The sequence below is a fragment of the Heterocephalus glaber genome, unplaced genomic scaffold (assembly GCF_053883595.1).
Source record: "Heterocephalus glaber isolate CG9 unplaced genomic scaffold, H.glaber_assembly_v1.0 deba00001531, whole genome shotgun sequence".
NCBI lineage: Eukaryota > Metazoa > Chordata > Mammalia > Rodentia > Bathyergidae > Heterocephalus > Heterocephalus glaber.
Genome location: NW_028258329.1, coordinates 11554936 through 11577265, shown reverse-complemented (window position 1 = coordinate 11577265; position 22330 = coordinate 11554936). Strand labels below are relative to the sequence as shown.

The 22330-nt window shown below is 38.1% G+C and overlaps 1 protein-coding gene across 8 annotated transcripts in view; it reads left to right on the top strand.

Annotated features, from left to right (window-relative positions):
* The window catches only part of Mctp2 (multiple C2 and transmembrane domain containing 2), a 251357-nt gene that overhangs the window by 132145 nt on the left and 96882 nt on the right, over positions 1-22330 (top strand). For all 8 annotated transcript variants that reach the window (XM_087188343.1, XM_087188345.1, XM_004852710.4 and 5 more), the window contains 2 exons: positions 6391-6577; positions 8948-9041. In XM_087188343.1, coding sequence (XP_087044469.1) covers positions 6391-6577; positions 8948-9041 — 281 coding nt within the window. The remainder of the gene's footprint in view (positions 1-6390; positions 6578-8947; positions 9042-22330) is intronic.

The following is a 22330-nucleotide window of genomic DNA, read 5'->3' as shown; positions in this document are numbered from 1 at the left end:
TTATCTGAATGGTGGGAGTTTGGCCTCCAGTGATGAATGGCCCATGTGTTATTTTAGTAGGTACAAAGGACACTGCCCCGGCATTTCACATGTCATTGTGTTGTCATGTTCCCATCACATCATAGGAAATGCTTTTCCAAATGAGTGTTGGGTTGCTTCACCGAGACAAAAACATAATTTAAGATGCCTCTTCTATTCGATGTTTTGTCATTTGGGTATTCATTTATTATTTTAGCTTTTTCCTGTTTGTAACTGAGAAGTATACCTGTCCTCTGGTCATTCTGGCCTTCCTCTTCATGGATTTTGAAGAATTTTTTTCTTTTCTTTTTTTGGTATCCTTTTCCTTTTTCCTCTCCTGTGGCACAATAGATAACAAAAGTATCTCTTGGGAGCTAGTTCCACAGCTTTACAAAGCAATGGATGTGCAGGTGGCTACACTAAAGCATAACACTGCTTTTCAGATTTAAAGAAAATACTGTGCTAAGCATATGTGTATCCATGGACGATTACTTACTGCTATTTCTTGTTAGTTACCTTTGAAATATTTCAGCTTTTTCTCCACATTGTCTTTTCTTTGTGGTCTTCATTCCAAGGCATAGCTGTTTTATATCTCAACTGTTGAGAAGTTATCTTTTTACATCAGAGGGGGTTTGACAGTGTGCGTAAATGTGAACCATCTCCTAAAGCCCATCTCATGTTTTGCTTTTGAGTAAAACCTTCATATTAATAGGGTGAAGCTCTCTACATGCAGCCTCTCTGGAGAAATCTTCTTCAAGAAGGATTCCCATTGTGGGTAGATTGAGGGGCACTCTTGATGTGATCGTAGGGAGTTTGGCTCCCTGTGTCATGAGGTCACTGACCAGCCTGCAGGTCATCAGGAGTAACAGTTCTCATGTCTATTGATATTGTCTATCATGGGTATTATTTTTCATTTTGAGATTTTTTTTTTCATGGAAACTATAGGCCTCTACAATGTTTTTAAAATTATACAATTGATACAAATGAAATATAGCTAGCAGTATTCTTTTGAAAAGAGTATAGACTTTATTTTTATAGTTTTTAATAGAAATGAACTGTTAAAATCTGCAAGGCTAAAGTGGTGAAGGCAGCCAGTGACTGAAGAACTGAAGAGGGGAGGTTGGCTTGAGCGATACTGGGGCTTTGGTGTCGTGGATGAAAAGGCTGGGTCAGTGATTGCTTATGTGAAGAGACCTTACATAGGTGTTGGTAGGTTGTTAGCACAGAGGTGGTTTAAACACAGCTCTGCCCAGGAGCCAGTGTCCTCCAAGTGCTCTTGAGTTACATGGGCATCTTTGAGTTCCCTGGTGCCATAGTTCACCCTCCTGCAGGCTCCAGCTAAGCCACAGGAAACTCCTAAGGATGCTGAAGGTAGCGACATAAAGGTGCTTTAGTGCCACCCAACAGTCCCCTGAAAGCACGTGGCCCAATTCTCATGTGTATTTATGGGCAAAACACATATTACAAGACAGTCCCAGGACTCTGGGATGCTGAGGCATGAAGACCATAAGTTTGGGGCAACTTAGCCCTTTAGGCAGGCATATGCGCGTGTGCACACACACACTGAAGAATGTAGCTTAGTTCCAAAAGCCCTGGATTCTATCTCCAATACAAAAAAAAGGGGGAAAGATAGCATCATATCTCATATTTTCGATAAGGATAGTGATTTTTTTAGGGAAATTAAGACATAAAGCTAAGCTTAACCTACTCAAAATTTTTTAACAAAATGCAAAAGTATGAATATAGATTAATATTTATCATCCCATGTCGTGTGGTTTCACAATGGATAGTTTTCATTACAAAGTGATGCTAGAGTTTGACTTGTCATAGAATATTCTAGATATTCATTTCATTTGCAAAGGTGAAGGAGGACAATTGTAGCCTGTTTTGACCGACCGGCCTCAGCTATGCCTAGTTCCAGGTGGTGTCTGATACAGGGGCTCCGACTTTCCCTCAGTTTATTAGTAGCTTTGAGGCAGAGCAAGATCTGGGCGGGAGTGTTTCTCAGGACAAATTGCACCCTGTGTCGTTGATCTGCTTTTACAGCCAGGCTTGACACATTCACTGTTTTCTTCCTGTTCTCCAACTTCCTCGGTCCCTGAGATTTACAGCTTTTAAAACCATAACACTCTTTTCTGCCCGTTGCATTTAAGTTAAAAGCTGACCAGTCTGTAATATAAAACATAGAATTATGGTAATGAATAAGAGGTTAAAAGCTATCGTGGCAAGTAAAACTTGCGCAGGTTTGGCTGACTGATATGGTAAAATTATGTGCTGGATTAAAACATTAAAATGCTGTGGGATTAATGGAGAAAGACAAGAATGGGAGGTCAGAAACAATGCTAAATCAGCACATTAGCTGCCTCTGGGTGGAAGCAGAAAGCTTTAATATATGCCTGTTGCAGAGAAAAAAAGTGATTTAGTCCTTGTTTCCTTCAGGTGTGTAGAACCAAGGAATTTTCAGTCTGGGAGGCACCTAGGAAATCCATTTATTTCAATCTTTTTCTAACATGGGGAAGAAAATTAGTTAATAGAAAACACTAATTTGAATGTCTTGATGGTACGAGTTTGTTTATGCTGTTAGCATTCATTCTGAATTGATTTTTTTCAAGAAATATAGACCAGATTGTGATTTGGGAAGGCTGAGAAGTATTGAGAATTCAATGGCCGGTAAGGAAGACAAGGGTGCTGTCTTTGGACATGCAGTTTTGTGCTACTGCATGGAAGCAGAAAGTGGCAGGGGCATGGCATGGGGTCCACGGATCCCAGCACCCTGGAAATCAGCAGAACTTGGGGGAGGGTCAGGTGGTTTCCTGGAGGAGCGGGAAGTTGGAAGTGAGACCCCCTAAACTGGGTGGTAGATTGTGTGATAAAGTGCTTGGAGGAAGAGCTTTCTAAGGAGCTAGGACATGACAGATATCTTGAGAGAAGGAAGGACAAATTCCTTCTGATAAACTTGGGGGCACTAAGGAGGCTTGGGGGTGCCAGGTACTGAAGCTCAAGAGGACAGCAGGTCGCAAGGCTATGAGTTTCTCTCTCATGCACTTTGGTGCCATGGTAGCTCCTCCCCAGGTACACACATAGCAACGACAGTTTTGGTTTTGTTTTTAAAGGGTAAATTTTGATGTCATACTGGCACTCCTATTACATTTTCTATGATCTGACATCAGAAGGAGGACCCTCTGGTCACGTGAGGGTTCGGGTGCTGATTCTTCCGAATGCTTGTCTGGACGTGGTCACTCCATTTGTATGTGAAGCCACACGACATGCCACGGAAATTGACCCAGTTGGCTAACGCTTACTCACTCAGCACATTTTTAATAGAGAACCTCTGAATGTGTGTTGCCACGTTGTTTCCATCAGATAGAAGGATGATTTCACAAAATTTATTGCTTTATCAGTTTTTATTAATAAAAAGATCCTTGGACATTTTAGTCAGAGTTTATTGGGCTATGGTAGGTTAAAAATTAGTTTTTAAATTATCCTTAGATTAATATCTATGATACTTTCATTGATGTGTCTGATCTTGGTAACCAACTCTGCAATTAAAAAAATACTTCCATTTGTGCAATTCAGCACTTATTGGAATTTCCATAGGTCAGGTTTAGGCAAACTAGAGCCCATGAACCAAAGCCAGATGGATGCCTATTTCTGTAAATAAAGTTTTATTGAAAAACAGTCTTGGTTTCATGCAACAAGGTTTCAACAGAGCAGTTTCAACAGAGACCACAAAGACCACAAATCAATATTATCTTTCCGGTCTTTCCCAGAAAAATGGACAAGGGGTGAATAAATCCTAGGTTCTATCCATAACAGCTATAGGCTAATCCTGTGCTCCACCAATAAACAGTAGAAGCTAATACTGTGACCTTCCCTTAAGAAGTAGCTGAATTAGTGACAGAAACAGTTGGAAAAGAGCAAAAGATTTTGCGGGACTTTGGTAGCAACTAGAAAGAACTGGAAGACCAACAAAACTATTTTTCACATTCCCTGCAAACAATCTGATATGCTAGTGGAAAAGAGAAGACTGGATTCCACTTTTAAGACTTTTTCAGTTAAAATGTTTTTGAATGTGTTACAAAATGGTAACCAATTTAAAAATTTAGATTTTAGTTCATTTATCTTTATAAGAAATGCTATTTTATTCATCTGATACTTTCCTCTTTTTTGGAAGTTTGTATTTGTATTGCAGTAAAATCATCTGCAATTCAGAAAGAAAAGTTCTTTACATATTTTTCCCCTACTGCTTTAGGCTAATAATTCCCCCTCCTAGATAGGGTTAATGCAAATCATTCCCTTGTCTCTGGCTTACCCCTAGGACTTCAGGTTCTGCAAACATTAGGCCAAACTGGAACAATCTGGACTGAGGTTGAAATTGAAATAGGCTACACTAGCTGGCTTGATGGAGAGAAGTTTATAAGAAATGTATTAGTTCTTTCTTTAAGAATGACGTAAGGACAAAAATAAATTGTTATTATTAATGGCATTAAAAAGAATGAGCTAATTAAAGTGACCACCAGAGAAAATTCTTAGAAAGTCGGATCAATTAATCATACTATAAGAAAGAACTTTATTAAGTGAAAGTGTATGTAACAATATTAATAAAGTATTCCTAAGCACACATAGTATTGCAATATTTAAAAATATATGAGTTCATAATTTTCTAGAAATGACACAAAGAACTTGACATTTCTGTTTTTCCAACCAAACTAAATTCTCTTCCTACATAATTGTTTATGAAATAAAAATATTAAGAGACTTCCCTTTCATGGTTAGTAATATTTTTCTTTTCTTTTCTTTTTTTGAGATGGAGTCTTGTTGTGTGAACTCACTATGTAGCCTAACCTGGTCTTGAACTTGCAATGATCCTGGCATGAACTACCACACCCAGCTATATTTTAATTTTAAAAGGTTCCTTATTGCTAGAGAAAATATTGTTTGGATTCAAAGTATAAACCATATATATATATATATATATATATATATATATGTATACACATTTATAATATATTTCCAATAGATTACTTAATAAATTTATTATATGCAAAAATAATCACTACTTCCTCCAAAATGTGGACTCACTTTGGGTAAATGGGAAATAAATACCCACATATATTTACTTCTACAGGCACATATCAATATGTACTTTTGTTTTATAATAAAAGTTGGTATATATTTTAATGTAATTGATTTTTCCCATTGTAATTGGGAGGCAGATTTTACTTTTCAAATATATGAAACTAGCAAATTTTTGTCTACAGGTCCATGTAACTCAAAACTCATCATGGTTTAACATACACAGGTAAAGGTTACCTATTTCTAGTTGTCTGCTAGCATATGAAGTCCACGGAAGATTCAGGATTAGCATCCCTCCATATTGCTTTTGTGTGAGAGGCAATGCTTCTGTTCCTAAAGTCGTGAATATTTGTCATGTTCTGTAATTGTGGAGAACAGATGAGAATTACATTAAAAAATGTCATCTAAGAGGAACTGTTGCCTGCCCTCCTTGTCCCTGCCTCTTCACCCACTTGTGTCTATAATCATAGTAGGTGTGGTCCATGCAAACTCAGAGCTTTCAGTGCTAAAGCAAATAAATGGCTTCGTACCTCAGCCCCTGCACCCTTTGTGGTGTTTGCTTTTGTATTTAAATGTGTTTGAGGTTTTCAACAGCTCCAGAACATTGGCTGTTAAGAGGCGGAAAAAATGCAATTTATAGCAGATGGGTACAGCCCTTCCTGGCAGCGCTGCCAAACTGGGATCAATCAACAGTGCTTCATGCTCCATTTGTCCAAAAGAAACCCACCTGAGAAAACCCTATGGAACCATGCCTATTAGGAAAACACCTCAACATGCTTGCTTAAATAAAATTTCACCAGTTGGCATTAATTGAAAAGAAAGTGCTTTCTCCATTAACCCTCTCCCACTGGCATTTCTCTTGTTTCTGTCCCTTCTTTTTGTGAATCATGATCCTTTATTCTCTTTGCTCAGACAAGCCACAGCTCATGTAAAGCCATTTAGAGCACTTATTATGTTTACACTTTGGAACTTTTTTCTCCTTAATTCTTGTTATCATTGTCTTTCTACACACCTGATTTGGGAAAAGGCATGACTTATCAAGTTTCCTTTGCCATCCCTGATCCTGCCTGCTCTTTAATTTTCCCTGGCCTGTTCTGTCCTTCATTTTGAAGGGCGTTAGGTTCGGAGTGAGTGTTCCAAGCTGGGAGAAACCCTTGAAACGTTCACTGCTCAATAAACCTAAGCCCAGACAGAATGAAGTTTGGGGGTGATGAAATATAAGATAGGTGCTTTGCAGATTCCACCTTGATGTTGAGTTTGTCATTCTTCTTTGTCTGACTCTTGATATTTTTCAAGGTGTAAAGTGGATATTGCTGCTCTCCCTTTGAAGCAAGCCAACTGCCTGGAGCTGCCCCTGGAGAGCTGCCTGGGGGCCCTCCTCTTGTTGATCACACTCAGGCCCTGTGTGGGTGTCTCCGTCTCGGATCTCTGCGTCTGCCCCTTAGCGGATCCAATGGAAAGAAAGCAGATTTCCGAGCGATATGTAAGTGCCATGTCTGGTGACAGACACTGCTTCTCCCTTCCTCCCAGCTCCCACACTTTTAAGATGAAATGAAGTCTATGAATTGAAAAACTGCATCAACAAGAGAGACCTTTGTCCCAAGTTTAATTGTGTATCTCATAAAACATGACATCAGACATGGGGGTTAATGCATTAGTGAGAAGGTGAAAGGGGAATTAGAGTTTGCTTGGCTATTTTTAAAAGCCAAAAAGGTAGTTTAAATTTTTTAGCTTTTAGGAAGTCTTTGGGGGGAAGACTGAAATCCCCAAGGAAGGGACTCTTACTTGGCGTGTCTGTATATGGAAATTGGAATTTTAATAGATGTTCACTTTTGAATTCAGCTAATAGTGTTTGTAATGTTATAGATAGTTTTTCATACTTTTTTAGGATCAAGGGAGAACGTGCTCATATCTTAGCAAAGCATGAGATTGGCAGGAAGGACCATTTTACAGTACTTCTGTGGATGACAGTATTCATGTGTGATTCTCCTTTAGTTGCTGTTAACAGTCCACCGAGCATTTTAAAATGAAATGGCCATGGCCTCTTCATTTGTTTGTACCCTGGCTTTCTATGTGCCAATATTTACATTTGTTTTTGTCTCATCTTCTCTGTAAATCAATATGTTTCCTTTATTGCCATACAAGGAGGGCATGTTTTAAGAAAGTGACATAAGATCAAGCAAAGAGGAATCCCTCTTTAATAGCTATACCACTCTCAGCTTAAACTTTAGTACCCTGGAATCTTTCATTGTTTAGGTGTATTGATTAATTGAATAATTCTTTTCCTTCAAGAGCACACACTGGCCATGTGTCACACTGTCAACATGGGTTCTGTGTACCAGGTTGTACTTGGAATAATTTTCATTGTTGCTATTCTTTCCCACGAGTGAGCAAAAAAAAAAAAATTTTGACTGTGAAGATTAAAATTTTCCCTAAAGTTTTCCATGGACAAATTGCAAAATTTATGAAATTCACTAGGCATGTTTTTATTGACAAAGTAATACTAGATAGTATAATGATGGCTACTTTGATTTGCCTTAGGATTTAAAGGACAATAAATGAAAAAAGTTTTGGAGAAACTATAATGAAAATAGAAATGCCAAATGTTTCTTAAGCTAGAAACCTGGCCAGCATTTTAGAAGGAAAGAAATCTGTGTTACAAGGAGGATGTTACAGATGCTTGGATTTGTTTTTCAGGTTGTTAGAATAGGCCTTCTTTAAAGGAATAGAAAAAAATTGAAATGTGTTATTTATATATTCCAATACCTTACAGTGAATGCAATCATTATGTACTACAAACATGTACTAGTAAAAGTAGAAAATAAAAGTGGATAAAGGTAAAAAATGTATCTTACTTCAAATGCTTTCATCTTAGCTTAAGAACTAGTTGGAAGATTGATTTGTGTTGTCCATACAGAGGAGAAACAATTCAAAACTTCATAGGAGTGATGCATATTAGGTTAGGGAAATCCCAATTATTATTAAGGTTTGCTATTAGACCCTGAAATACCTAAATAACAAGAACATTGCTGTTCCATAAAATCTATGGGATCTGCTTATGAAACAATATATCTAAAGATTCTGAAGCAGCGACCTTTCCAGTGATGTGTTCTATAGGTATGAAAAAGTGCGTATGTCTTTCATTTACAATTTGTAAGCATGCTATCGATGTAGACATCAAAATACATACATATATGTATGTATGTGCTTAAAATATGCATATATATGCTTAAGAATGACTAGCGGGTGTACATCCATGCTGTGGATCATGCAAACTGCTCACTAAAGAAAATATGAATACAGGGTGATAACAGATGCTAAATCTCTAATTTAATGAACTGGCTAACCACGGACCTGACAATTCTTTCTATTTTCTTCCTTACTCTCTTTCCAGTGACAATAAATATCTGTGATGGGCCCAAGTGTAATCCTCTGGTATCCATAAAGTTTACACTAACTAGATCAGGATAATGTTTCCTTTTAGAGTGATTTAAAAGTTACATTAAAGAGAAATGGGGGGAAAAGAGAATGAATGTAATTCTACCACCACATTTTCCCAGTGGGATATCTGTACTAACACCAGGGGGCGATGTTAAAAGTAGATTGTATGTGCTTCCAATTTGTTTATTTTGTAGTTAATTAATTCCCAGCCTCTTTTTTTTTTTTTTTTTTAATCTGGCTGCTGTAAATGCCTAACTGTCCTCCTGATGAACATGATTCACTTTAGGAGCTTTTTAAAGAATTTAGTAAAACAAGGAAGAGAAATTTGGAAAGTACTTCCTATAGAACTTTATAGCATTGTGAGTATATTAGAAAGCTATTCTCATGTGTGATCTCTTTTTCTTCCACTCAGTGCTTACGGAACTCCTTGAAAGATATGAAGGATGTTGGCATTTTACAAGTAAAGGTTTTAAAGGCAGTAGATCTCTTAGCAGCGGATTTCTCAGGTACAGAATATTTTCATTTCTTAATTTTATTATTTATTTCCATTTTGAAGTCATAGCAAAACAAAATTTATAATAACTAGAAGTATAATCATACACCATTAAGTAGGGTAGTAAGAGAAAAAAATAGAGTTGAGCAATTGTTTTCTGTACTGCACATTTCTCCCAAAATTTTTTTTCAAATTATCTTATTCTGATTCAGTCATGTGCTAGTCCATTTGTGATATAAAGCTATTTGTGGATTATTACTGTCCAGGTTTCTTTTTTGTTGTATTAGTTGTTTGCTCGAGCTTTACTGTGGTACTCCAAATGACAGTTTCTCAAGTTTACACGTTTACTCTCTTCCGCTCTTGTGCTGCATGGGACTTGCTCCTCATAGTGGAGAGCCTGGGGTTTATAGTCTGGGCAGGAAAGCAGATACAGCTGCCACCTCAGTGCAACATGACCAGGGTCTAGGACTTGAGACCATGTTGCCATTAATGTGGGTGCTCGTGAAGTCTCTCTAGGTCTGCAGGAATTAACTTTCAGATGGAGGTCAGAGCAGACCTTCTTTGTGCTGAATTACGCTCTGCTGTGGGTAGAGCCATCCAGACATTACAAAGTCTCATCAATGACTCTCCAGTCACTGCCAAATCACCCCCTTGTGCTGACTGATGACATAGATGCCTATGTGACAGATTTGATTTACAAAGTAACTTGATGAATACAAAGAGTGTTATACAGCATGGGTCTATTGATGGGGTGCTAGATGCTTTTTTTGTGTCATTTTTAGAATGTGGTCTACTCTTTTTATTCCTCTTATACAAAAATGGTTCTCCTGTATTTGTATAACTTTTACAGTTCTGAGACTGAAACTGAGGATGTTCAAACTTTGGGAAATTGAATGTTAATTATAAACACATATTATTATAAAAACTATGAAAACTGTAAACAGAATTTTAAAAAGTTCTCCCCACCCTACCTCAAACAATGCACCAATAAGAATAAGTCTTCCACAATATCCTTACATAAACTGATCTCCATCTTAAAGAAATGTCCAATGGGCAGATCCAAAACTAAAGGTAGACATTTTAAAGATTATAGGTAAAATGCTAAAACATTTACTTTTAGTGTCCACTAAATGGTTGCAAATGTTTATAGTCTCATGTTAACTCAGAAATTCTTTCTTCTTTTCCTTATATTTTATGGAAAAATTCAACATTTCATATGTGTCTTTGACAATTCAAATGGTTGCAATGTTGGTGATTTTATTATAATTTAAAACATATTTAGAATTATTAACTCATTTTCCAGTGCAAAGAATTTTTTCTTCTATGTGTTTAGATACAGTTTTTTTGAATGCATGTTTGTTACTGTCTCACAAAATGTCTTGAGTCCCAACAAGTTATTTATGCCTTAAGCAGTATTTTTTATAAACGTCTTTGGAAGTTGTAATTTTTTGATCCCTGGTATCTAATTGTAATGCATTCAAAGTTCATTTTTAAAGCCTTACAATGTTATACATGAAAGACTTATTCACAACTTATTTCAATTTACCCCTCCTATCAAGTATTATCTGTCCATTAAGCCACCAAAATTGTATTAGTGACAGTTATTTCAAGTCAATATATCATCTCCAAAGAGTACTTGGACTATTAAGTAAGTAGGTGAGAGAGTTACATGATGAGTATTTGTAAATACCAGAATGTAAGGCAAAGCCCTCTTTGTGGGAGAAAGATTTTTGGTACAGAGATGTTATTTTGTTGTTTTCTTTATACTTGGGATATTTAGTAGATAATTTTGCCATGATGAAGGTGAGTATAAATGGATCTCAGTGTCCAAAAGTATTCCAATATCCAAGAGCAGTAATTAAAAATGAAATGATATGTGGCTTGACTAAATGCTGTGGTGTTTTACCATCTCTATATTATTTATGAGAAAATGATTACTGTCTTGAACTGAGCCAGAGTGATTTGTCATTAGCTAAACATGCCTTTAGACCACGTGGATCATTGTTTCCACAAATTGCACGGTCTTTGTTCTTTATATGTTGCCAAGCTCCTGTGTGAATCCTCCATTGTGCTTCTCACCAGGGTACTACTTTAGTGTGAAAAGGTGGGTCTGGCCCACACAGTTGTGTTGCAACTTTCTGATATGAAAATAGAATGGATTCAAATTACAATGAGGTGGCAGCGTGGATGCAAACCTGGCATGTAGTAGGAACTCAGGCGAGAACACTATTATCACTATTGTGATCAATTCCCTTGATTTACAGTAAGAAAACTAATCGGGTCACTTGGTAAGATATACCCATTGTTGCCAGTGTCAGAATTTAAGAGTTAAGCAAGTACTCATCCTCTAGGTCCAGGATTTTCTAGGCAGGCTTACTTTATAAGTGAGCATTTATTTATCATAGTTCATCAGAAAACGAAGTATTCGTTTGCAAATAAAAAGAAATATATTTACTGTGGGTAACTAGAGACATTATCTAAAGAATGATGGTATTTTAGATAGGGTACAAAATAGAGCTTCCTAACTTTTCTGTTTTTATTCATCTACCCATCTACAGTGACAGTTGTTTTTTAAAAATAATATCAAATGTGCTAGTCATCTTTTTATTACTGTGACAAGATACCTGAGAAAATCAACTGAAAGGAGGAAAAGATTTATTTTGGATTATGGTTTCAGACATTGCAGTCCATGGTCACTTGGCCATATTGCTTTTGGCCTGTGGTGAGGTGGAGCATGATGGCAGGGAGTGTGTGATGGAACAAAGCTGCTCACCTTGTGACAGCCAGGACGTGAAGATCCAGCCTTCAAGGGCACAGCCCCAGGATTTACTTCCTCCAGTCAGGCCCCACCTGCTAGATGCCCACTGCTCACCAATACCCCATGAAATCATGAACTCATCCATGGAGCCTAGCATCTTTCAAAGGCCTCACCTCTGAACACTACTGCCTTGGGGACCAGGCCTCTGACACGGGAGTGTTGGGTGGACATTTCAGACCCCGAATGTAGCAACAAGCAACATGATATCTGATAGTTCAAGTTTGTTTCACCTAAGATTCAGGAATCCTGATAAAGCCAGAGTTGAGCGTGATGGGCAAGTCTTAGAAGTGGTGACAGTTACTGTGTGCAGGGTACAGGGACCTTCGGTACTCCAGGAGTAATGAAGGCCTGTGGTGAGAACTCTTGTCAGTGGGTTTCTAGTTTTAAAACCATCTCTTTGCAAGTAACAATTAGAAAGATAAAATATGGATTGTTCATGCCTTTGTGATCAAATTAGGATATTCTTCATTACTTGTTATTGATGCTATGATTATATAGTTATAAAAAAGAAATTAAAATTAAATACTCATTACCATGCTAACATTTTAAAATATGGAATAAAATGTGTGCATTAAAGTTAACTTCTTGTCCATAAAAACATTTTACTATATGAAGGAAAATCTGCTTTTTCACATATCACAGAAGATATTAAGAACTGAAGTCTGTGTACACTATCAATATTAAAATATTTACAGAAGATAAAGGCTTTAGGGGTCTAATGTATAAAAATACACATACTTTTAAAATTATTAATGCATTTTTAAAATATATTTTAGTTTGTGATTGAAACTATTCGTCATGAATAAATTTAAATTCCTCTAGCATTTTTAGAATTTCTGAAATTTGTATATTAGAGAAAGAAGACTAAAAAAATCTGAAGTCACTTACAATATCTTGTTTTAAAGTGCATCCCTCTAAAGCTTATGAAAGACACTTCAGTGGACTCAGTTCTATGCCAAAAATAGATGCAGATAGCTATGAACAATTATTCTAATAGAAAAGACTGCCAAATATTTTTGTCCAAAAGATAACCTCATGAAATGATTGTGTGCAGCATAATCTAAAATTTAAGTAATCAAGTTATTTGGTCTGATATTGTTACTTGTAAGTAGGCCAGTCTTTACTCATGAAATGAATAATACACTGTGCTTGGATACTTAAAGTAAATATGCTATGTATAATGTTTGACCAGACCAATATACTTTACTCAGCTTATAACTCAGCCATTTTTTTTCCAGTACTCGAAATCGAACTCAGGATCTTTTGCTTGCTAAGCAGGCACGACACCACTGAACTACATCCCCGGCCCTTAAAACTCAGCCATTTTAAGAAAAATAAATAACTTACATTCTAACTGATTAAAAGAGAGAGAGGGAGATGTTTTATTCTGGACAGAGCTGAAAACAGTTCCTACAACAGCTTCTGTACCATCAGTGGAAGCCCATACAGAGTGGAGCTCTATGTTCTCCTTCGCCCAGGGGTGTTTGAAATTCATGGATTAATACTGCTGAGGCAAAAGGCACAGCTATCTGATAAACTACAAAAGATAACTAAGTACATAGGAGTTAATACATAAGGTTTTAGAGAATTGAAATCTTTTTTTCCAGAGAGAATTGTAACACTTACCTTACACTTATTATCAGCCCATGCAGAGTGGGAAACTGTCATACTGTGCTCAGCACATGCTTGCAGAGTTGTTCTAGATAACCTTGTCATAAGTGGTAGAATGCTGTAACTTTCAAGGGTTAACTCAGCATATCACTATTGAAAGTGGCATGGCCGCCATTTGTGTAATGCATATGCCAAAAATCAACACCCAAAGACTCCTCTCTCACCTTCTTAGAATGGAAAGGTTATATCATACATCTAGCCTTCTGTAAACTAATCTTTCTCTTTTAAAATTTTGTTCTTTAAAATAATTCTTACATAGGCATCTCATTATCCCCCCCTCCCACAAAGAAAAATCTTATGGTGGTATGTCAGGCTGTTTTTGTCTCCCTTTTCCTGAGAGGTCTGCTATCCTTTCCCTACAAGGTCTACTAGGATGGGTCCTGCCCATTAATTATCCTGGCATAATACAAAGGAGATAGAAATGTAGGAGATCCTGTTTTCTTTACTTGTAATGCCAGTAGTAGTATAAAGGAAGCATTCCATTCCTAGCTCCCTGTAGGATGATATTAAATAAACTAACAACTGAATACACCATAACATAGCACACTCTCCTCTCTTTTAGTAGCACAATCCTATCTTAATTTTTCATATTCCTATATTTCTAGTCCTCTCTATGCCATAATTAGAAACTGGGGAATTATCAGAAGGCAGCGAAAGAAAAAAAACTGGAAATAACATCATGGTTTACAATTTGGAGCTGCTTGTCCTCAAAAATTTTTGAAAGGAGTTTTAGTTTTGGTCTTGAGATTTTAGGCACATTTTGCCATGCAAAAAGCTAGCTATCAACCACACACACACACACACACACACACACACACACACACACACAGTGTCCAAATGTATCAGGACCCACTCAACATCTTGGCTACAAGATTGTCACCTGGACCATTTTCTGTGGCCAGTGTTAATGAATGAGAAACAACCAAATTAGCAAAATTGCAAAATATTAGAAGAATGGTCAAGGCAACATGTTTTCAGGCAAGAAGTACAAGGCAAGTTGTTATAAGGTAGGCTTATTTAATAAACAGGCATGTTTGGGGCAGGACCAGTGCCTAATTAATAGAACAAAATGATACTGAATTCCAGAACCCCTTGCAGCTTTGGAGGGGATCCAGTACAAGTTTCCCGGTTTGATAGTGGATCTAGTGATCTTTCACACATGTCACTGGGTGCCTATACTCAGTGACCAGACTCATCCTCAAAGCATTTGAGGTCTGTATGAATGGGATCTGTCTTCCTTTCCTTCACCTTCACTCATCCATTGTAGAACTCCAAATGAGGAGAGGCTGATGTGTAACACTAACTCAGATGAGGTCCTTGATCAAAACCAGGGTGGCCTTTCCTTTCCAGTTTGTTGATTCCTTGGTGGTGCCATTAGGAGGCGCTCTTGCCATGTCCTACACACAGGTTTGCTCTCATACTTTGCTAAAGCACTCCATTCATTCCATGAGTGTATTAGCCCTTTCCATGTGCCTGAGACATATGCCTTAAGGAAATCCATGATTTATTCATCGTGATGAAAATTAGTGCCTGTGTGTGTGCCCTTTATTTTTATGGTGCATTCTCTCATTTCAATCCCTACATGTTACAGTATAGACTTTAGAGTATATAGAGAACCAGACCCATGTGTTAATCTTGGTTCTACTGTGCACTAGCCTTGGGTCCATTCTAACCTTTCACATCCTCCTAGCTGTTTGGAGGATTAAATTAAAACCTAAATGAGCATGCCTGATGTGTATAATTATATGTTTAATAAATAATTTTCCAATTCTTAAGTTTATTACAATGAACTTGATATATGGTGAATTTTGCAAGTTGTCTTGTTGATACATTGTTTGTAGTTTCCCTAATTTTTGATGTTACAGTTATAAGTATTGCTAACCACTTTTAACTCTTCAATCACTGTTAGAAAGTTAGTTATCACTCTAAGGTACTTTTCGTTTTTGTTTTTTATTAGCTGCCCAAATAAAAAACAAATACTTCATGGTAAAGAAATTCACATGCTAGAATAGTTTACTCCTTGCATTTCACATTTTGATAATCTGGATAATCATTTTATCAATATAACATACCTTTATGGAGCTCATCAACTTTTTATTATATATAAAAGTACTATTCTTCAAAACTGTTGGCCAGAATATTAGATTTAAATCTGAAATTTTCCTGCCATATGCTGGATCACTTACTTTTGGTCATTTATGTAATTTTAACAGTGGCTATAAGTTTTCTGTATTGTTGCTTTTGCCTTGTTGAAAAATAAGACTACTTGAGTCAGACTAACATTAGTCTGACTTGTAAACTGCATGCCCATCTTATGGTTTATTTTCATTCTCTGCTGTGGAAACTATATCCATAGCAATACTTCTCTTAAACATGGCCTATTTTCAAGGAGATAACTAAAATTGAAATTTCTAGAAAGCACAGTGGTTGTGATTGAATGAATGCTTTTAATTTTGATGAGATCCTCCTGGATAACTGAGTCCAAATTAAGAACTTTTGAGAACACATTAAAATCCATATAAATCTGCCTTTGGCTGGCCATCTGTTTTAAAGTTGTGGACTCTAGTCAATGTCAAGTTTGGGAGTCTGTAGAGGATTTAGCAACTGTAACTTAGAGGCACCATGAGAACAAATGTGTCCAGGTCATTTGTGGTATCTCATGAATTAACAGGGTTTATTTTGATCTTAGTTGTTGGCTTCTTAATGACATCTTACTTTGATTCAGCAGGTATATTTCTTCTTTGGGAGACCCTATGGTAGACCTTGGTGGGGAATAGGAACTGGTTTTTATGCTTGTACAAGTGATGAATAGCTAACCCAGTGGTATCTAATTATAATCATACTACTAAGGTGAAGAACAAGTTAAAAATTTCATTGAAGAACCCTTTACTGGTATTCCTCCAAGATGGGGTACTTTAGCTGAGATATCAAAGCTAAGAAAAAGTTGGAAAAGCATTTTAAAATGAGGGAATGCCATGTTCCAAGCCTGGAGAGCTTTGCCAAAAGAGCTGGAAGAAATCAAATAATATTGGAAAACAGAGCAAAGGGACCTTTCTGAAGACATGAGGTTATAATGTCTTAGGTGGAACTGGATCGTGTAGGAACTTAGGGACCAGGTAAAGAAGCGTGGAAACTCCTTAAGAGGAAGAATCAAATACTCTGACACAAACTTATAAAGGTTACATTGGTATCTGTGAGGAGCAAGATTTTGAAGAAATAAGTGAAAGTAGGAAAGTGTTTGGCACGTTCAGAGGATGCTGGTGTGTTTTGGAACTTCAACAGTGTCAGGGGAGTGAAGTTAGAAGCACCTAAAATTCTTATGTCTTGCTTGTTCTGTGTCTGTATGGGAACATTAAAGTACCAAAATTTTAAATAACATTTCAGTAAAATTAAGTCTTCATCCTTTGTTCTGCACAGTGCTTATGGGAACCTAGGTCATTTTCTTCTAGATGTCTGTCACAACAAAGAGAGCAGGTCTTTGCCGGTGCCATGCTGAGGAAGCCATTTTATGTCTTAGAGGAGCCTGTGACCTACTTGGAAACACAGGACATGTGAAATTTAGGGCCAGAGAGGATAGAGATAAATGCTTCCTTTCCTTTTAAGTCCCTCTCAGTTCCTGGCATAGATATTTCCATGTTATGGGGATCAATAAGTATCTGTTGAATAAATGACCAGGTATATTGTACAGGAGACATTATAGTGCTCAGATAATTATCACAGGAGTCGGGCAATGGCAGGGAAAGATCCATGAAGATGATGCACCTGACTGAAGTCCTGAGGTTAGCTGGTGCTTGTGCTTTTGGAGAAGAGGGGCAATGGAAGGGCCTTGAAGGGAAAGCTGATCCCCATGCACGGTAAGAGGCATGGCTGAGACAGGATAGGATGAGCTGGTGAGGTTAAAGGTGGAGGAGAGACACAGACCTTGCTACAGTTGGGTGAATAGGGAATAAATCTGAGTTGACTGTGTGGGATGAGTTGAGAGAGTATTTCCAGAAACATCCATTAACATGTGTTTCAATATTCAATAGTAATGTTTATAAACAGCACAGGTAGAAAGGAAGCATAAAAGCTGAGTAGTTGGAAAGTTTAGAAATTCAGTTTGAAATGCCTGTGTTCCCCTCGTTCTCCCTGGGCTTTCTGAGCTATAATCCTTTACACATAGCTTCAGGAATTATAACCTTCCAGGAATCCTTTCTTCTAATCCCAGCCCTTTGTTTTCTATTACTGGCCTGTGGTGGCTCCTGCTTGCTGGATTAATAAAATGAAGCCACACGAAAAGTACTAGTTGTGACCTCCAAGTCAGTGTCCGCACTTGTTCACCTCTAGTTTACATTTCCCACTGCCCACTATTTATTCGTCTCTTGGCATCTGAGGGATGTCAATTCTAGGATCCCCTGTCAAACTAACATCCCAGGATGCTCCAATTCCTTGGATAAAACAGCAGAGAATTTGCATATAACTTATGCACATTCATACATATACTTTGTCACTTCTAGATTACTTGTAATACAACAGTGTAAGTACTATGTAAAGGGTTACAATATATTATTGAAGAAAGAGTGCTAATATGACAAGAAAAAAGTCTGTATGCTTTCAATACAGAAACAACCATCATAGGCCTAATTAAATATTATATGATCCTCTGTTGGTGGATCCCATAGATACAGGGGCCCATCCGTATGTGGATATGAATCAACATCTTCCTAATAAATTCATGACTGTGATATGTTCCTGTCTTCTCAAGATTGACCTATTCATTTCTGCTAACCAAACACTGTCTTTGCTGAAGATTCACTTCCAATGTGAAATCTTTTTCCAACTAAAGTGAATTTTTCTGGACTTTCCTTTCCTCATCTGCAAAATGGCACATGAAATGAGGGAGTGTTTATCAGAGACTCTAACTAAATAAACATTGGTTTTTTGCAGGAAGGTTGAGGAGGGGAAGGAGCATGTGTCCCTCTGGTCCATACCCATTACCAAGAGCCCTGTCTTATTGGACCATGGACCTCAGGGACACTGAAAGTATATGTCCTTCTTCAGGACTCTTAAATGAAAAGGCACATTGTAAACATGAAACAGAAACCTATGGATGTGAGATATAAGAAGTGTAAGAACATACACAATTGGAGACTAGACAAGGGAGCAATACAGTCTGCTGTGGGGGTGAGGGTGCAGTTTTAGTTGACAAGTTTTCATGACATTTGGAGAATAGCAGAGATGATGAGGAAAGTTCCTGCAGGGAATGACTTGGTGTCTTTGGGTATCAGAGCCTACTTCAGTGCTAAGTACAGATAGGAGCTCAATAAATCATTTTCAGATGAATCCTATGACCCCTAAAATACATCTACTACTTGTCACACAATTTCTGTAACTGATATAAAGGGAAAACTATCTAAATTTAAAAGAGCCCTTACTTGGTGTTCTAAGATATGAATGAATTTTAAACTGGTGTTGAAAAATATCAAAAGCTGTTCAGTGCAAAGTGTTAAAACTCCAATTTGAGACTCAATCACCAGAGGCATTAACTGTGTCAAGGTGACATGTTAGTGGGACAAAGAGGAGGTCATCCAGATGTCCTTCTGTGGACTAGGTGGGGCAGGGTGAAGTGAGTATCCAAAGTTCTGGGCATCTGTTTGCCTGGTAGTGTTCTTTGAATACCAGTGGGGAACATTTGGATATTCCACTTATTATAGTAGATCATTCTTGTCCCAAATGAAAACATTCATCATTTAAACTCTTACCCAAAGTTCTCACATCTCTGGAGCCTGTTAAGAGAAAGAAACCAATTCAAACAGAACACATGAACTAATCTATAAACATATGAATCTTTGTTTCTTCTTCCTTTGCTCTGCTTGTTTATACTGTAATATTAATAAATGCAGCATTTTAATGAGCTTTGACTGAATTATCTTCAGAGAGTTGGTGCAGGGTTTTTCCTCCGAGATGTGTAAGTGAAGTTCCCAGTTTCTGGAGGGGAATCTCTTCCTCATTAGCTGGGACAGCTCGGAGTAGGAGGGCTCAGGAGGCGGGGAGCCACAGCAGGAGCCCACCTGTATTTCCACTCTGCCCTGCTGTGAGGTAAGCACAGGACTTTCATTACAAGTGTCAGGCGGGTTCCCCAGAGCAAGAGCTGATGGCACATCATGTTGGTGCCTCCAGAGGAGCAGCACTGACACCTACTAATAGTCTGACAAACGGTTAAGTGGCTGCCTGTGCTTGTGTTGAGGCATCAAGGGTGCCATACCTGAGCACATGTTCTCCTCACTTCACAGTCGGCGAAGAGGATATGTCTTCTGTGTGGGCTCAGGCCCCAGCCCCACACCCTGCAAAATACATCGCCAGAGTAACCCGCTTTGAAATAAGCAAGACTCCTTGTGGATGTGGATGGGTTTTTATGTGATTTTAATTTTGACTGCCTGCCATCTAAAACCTATTTTATGCTTAGGATGCTTTCCACGGTATGTCTTAGAGAAGAGGTTGGAAACCAGTTTCATTCACAGGAGGTGAAAAGCCAGTCCTCCCTTCCTGAGCCCTGGAGGTCGGCCATGGGTGGTTGGCCAGGCAGAGGTTCTTAGGAGGCCTCTAATCTGCATCAAGCCAGGGAAAGCAGCAGGAGAGAAGAATGTATAGTGGGAGCAGCCATGGTCAGGGATCAGGAACAGGTTCGTGGGGCCAGGATTCTGGGGAAGCGGAGGCCACATCAGGTTTTTTCCAGGATGGATAGTGGCTGAGTTTCTTGTGCATGAGCACTCTGTCTGGCAGTGATTTTTCAAGCCAGCTTTTGCAGAGATTCTGAGACTCATTTGATACTATTTTAATATTTTGATATTATTTAATTATGAATAAATTATTTTAATGCATTCCTTTTTAATTTAATTCCTTTAGGAAGAAACTAGAGATGAGCTGCATTAAGACAAGGATCTTTCCCATTGTTTGCAATTGAGAACTCTAACTTGCTCATTTGTGTCCACCCCTTGACCCTTGTCTGGTAGTCACTGTGATGATGGTCTTGACTTAAAAGCTTTGCCCAGGCCTCTAAGTGTCTGGGCCATGAGTCAGTACAACAAAGTCTCCAGTGTAGCACTCACCCTCACCCTTGTGCTGCTCTTTGTCTCCTCCTTTACTTTATTTTTAAAAAAATATCGTCCTCATGAAGACTCCTGCATATGTTGGCTGCTCTGTTGATGTGTGGTACCTTGAAGCTCCAGGTTATTATGTGAATATAGGATCAGTGATCTCTATGTTGGGTCACTAGCTCAAGAGGTGGGAGTGCTCTCTACATTAGGCCCTGGCCCGGGGCTCCTTGGTCATTTGTTGAAGAGGCATCCATTCTCGTGCCCCCAGCGAATTTAGCACAAGCTGCTTTGGAAAGTGCCAGTGTGCTGAGGAAGCAGGTGATGTGTTAATGTCCTTTGGACATTACAGAGTCATTCATTCTTGCCTTGGCAGCTCCAATTCATGATCCCTTTGCCAAACCTAACCAAAGGGAAGGGAATTTTTACTAACTCTCTGAGTTTAACTTTGGATATGGGATTCTTTGTTATTTTGTCTATGTATTTTGGATAATGTAGGAGATAGGGTGGTAAAAGGAGAGTTGGGATAGGAAAAGTAAGGGTTGTCCTCAGTTTTTTGAGTTACAAATAAGACCTCTGACTTATTTGATTGTATTACAGTCCTGTAGGTTTCATAGCAACGAAACTCTCATCCATGTAGTCTCTGTACAGACTGAGCGTACAGGATCATGTGTGCTGGTGACTGTTTGCACAAAACAAACTTTTAATCCCTAAAGGCCATTTTTATACTTTTCTGCACTTCTCCTCTCAGCTGTATAGAAGCCTATAGGTTTTCATAGGCCTCTAATTACTGGAGAGTAACTATCCCGATTGACAAGACAGAAAGCTAAAGAAGGAACCAGAGATGAGCTGTTTGGTTTTTTTGGGGGGGGTTGATTTTAATTCACATATAATGATAGTGTCATAACATTCTGTGTTGTTTTGATATTAAATCTTTGTATTTAGCATATTTATGACCTCACACATTTATCATTTTATAGTGAGAACATTCACAATCCTTTCTTCTTGCCATTTTGAAATATCCAATACAGTATTTGTTAGCTATTGCCAACCTACTGTGCAAGAGAAAACCAAAACGTATTCCATGGATGGTAACTTGGTACTTGTGAGCCAGTCTCTCCCTTCCTCCTCTCCCCTGGGGTCTCTGTGGCTTCTGGTAGCTGCTCCTCTACCCTCAGCTTCTGTGTGAACAGTTTCTTTAGATTCCACATATGAGCAGGATGGTGAGGTATTTGTCTCTCTGTGCCTGACTTTAACTTCATGTCCCCCAGGTTCACCCATGTTGCTGCAGATGACAACATCCCATCTTTTCTTTAAAGCTGAATATGGTTCCTTGACTTGTGTGCCACGTTTTCTTTCTCCACTCATCCATGCATGGATGTTTAGGTTGATTGCTTATCCTGACTATGGTTAATAGTGCTGCAATAACATTGGGAGTGCAGATATTTCTCCAGCACACTGATTTCATCATTCCTACTTTGGATGTGTAGCTTACCGTGGGATTGGTGAATCATATGGATGATTGTACAGCACAAATCTGCACTCACACTAACATTGAATACAAGTTCCCTTTTCTCCACATCCATACCACCGTTCATTACCTCGACTTCAGTAAAACAGCCATCCTAACAGGGGTGAGATGTTACCTCATGGTGACTTTTGTTTGCATTTCCCTGGTGAGTAATATTAAATATTTTCATATCTTTATTAACTGTTTATATGTATCTTCTTTTGAAAAAT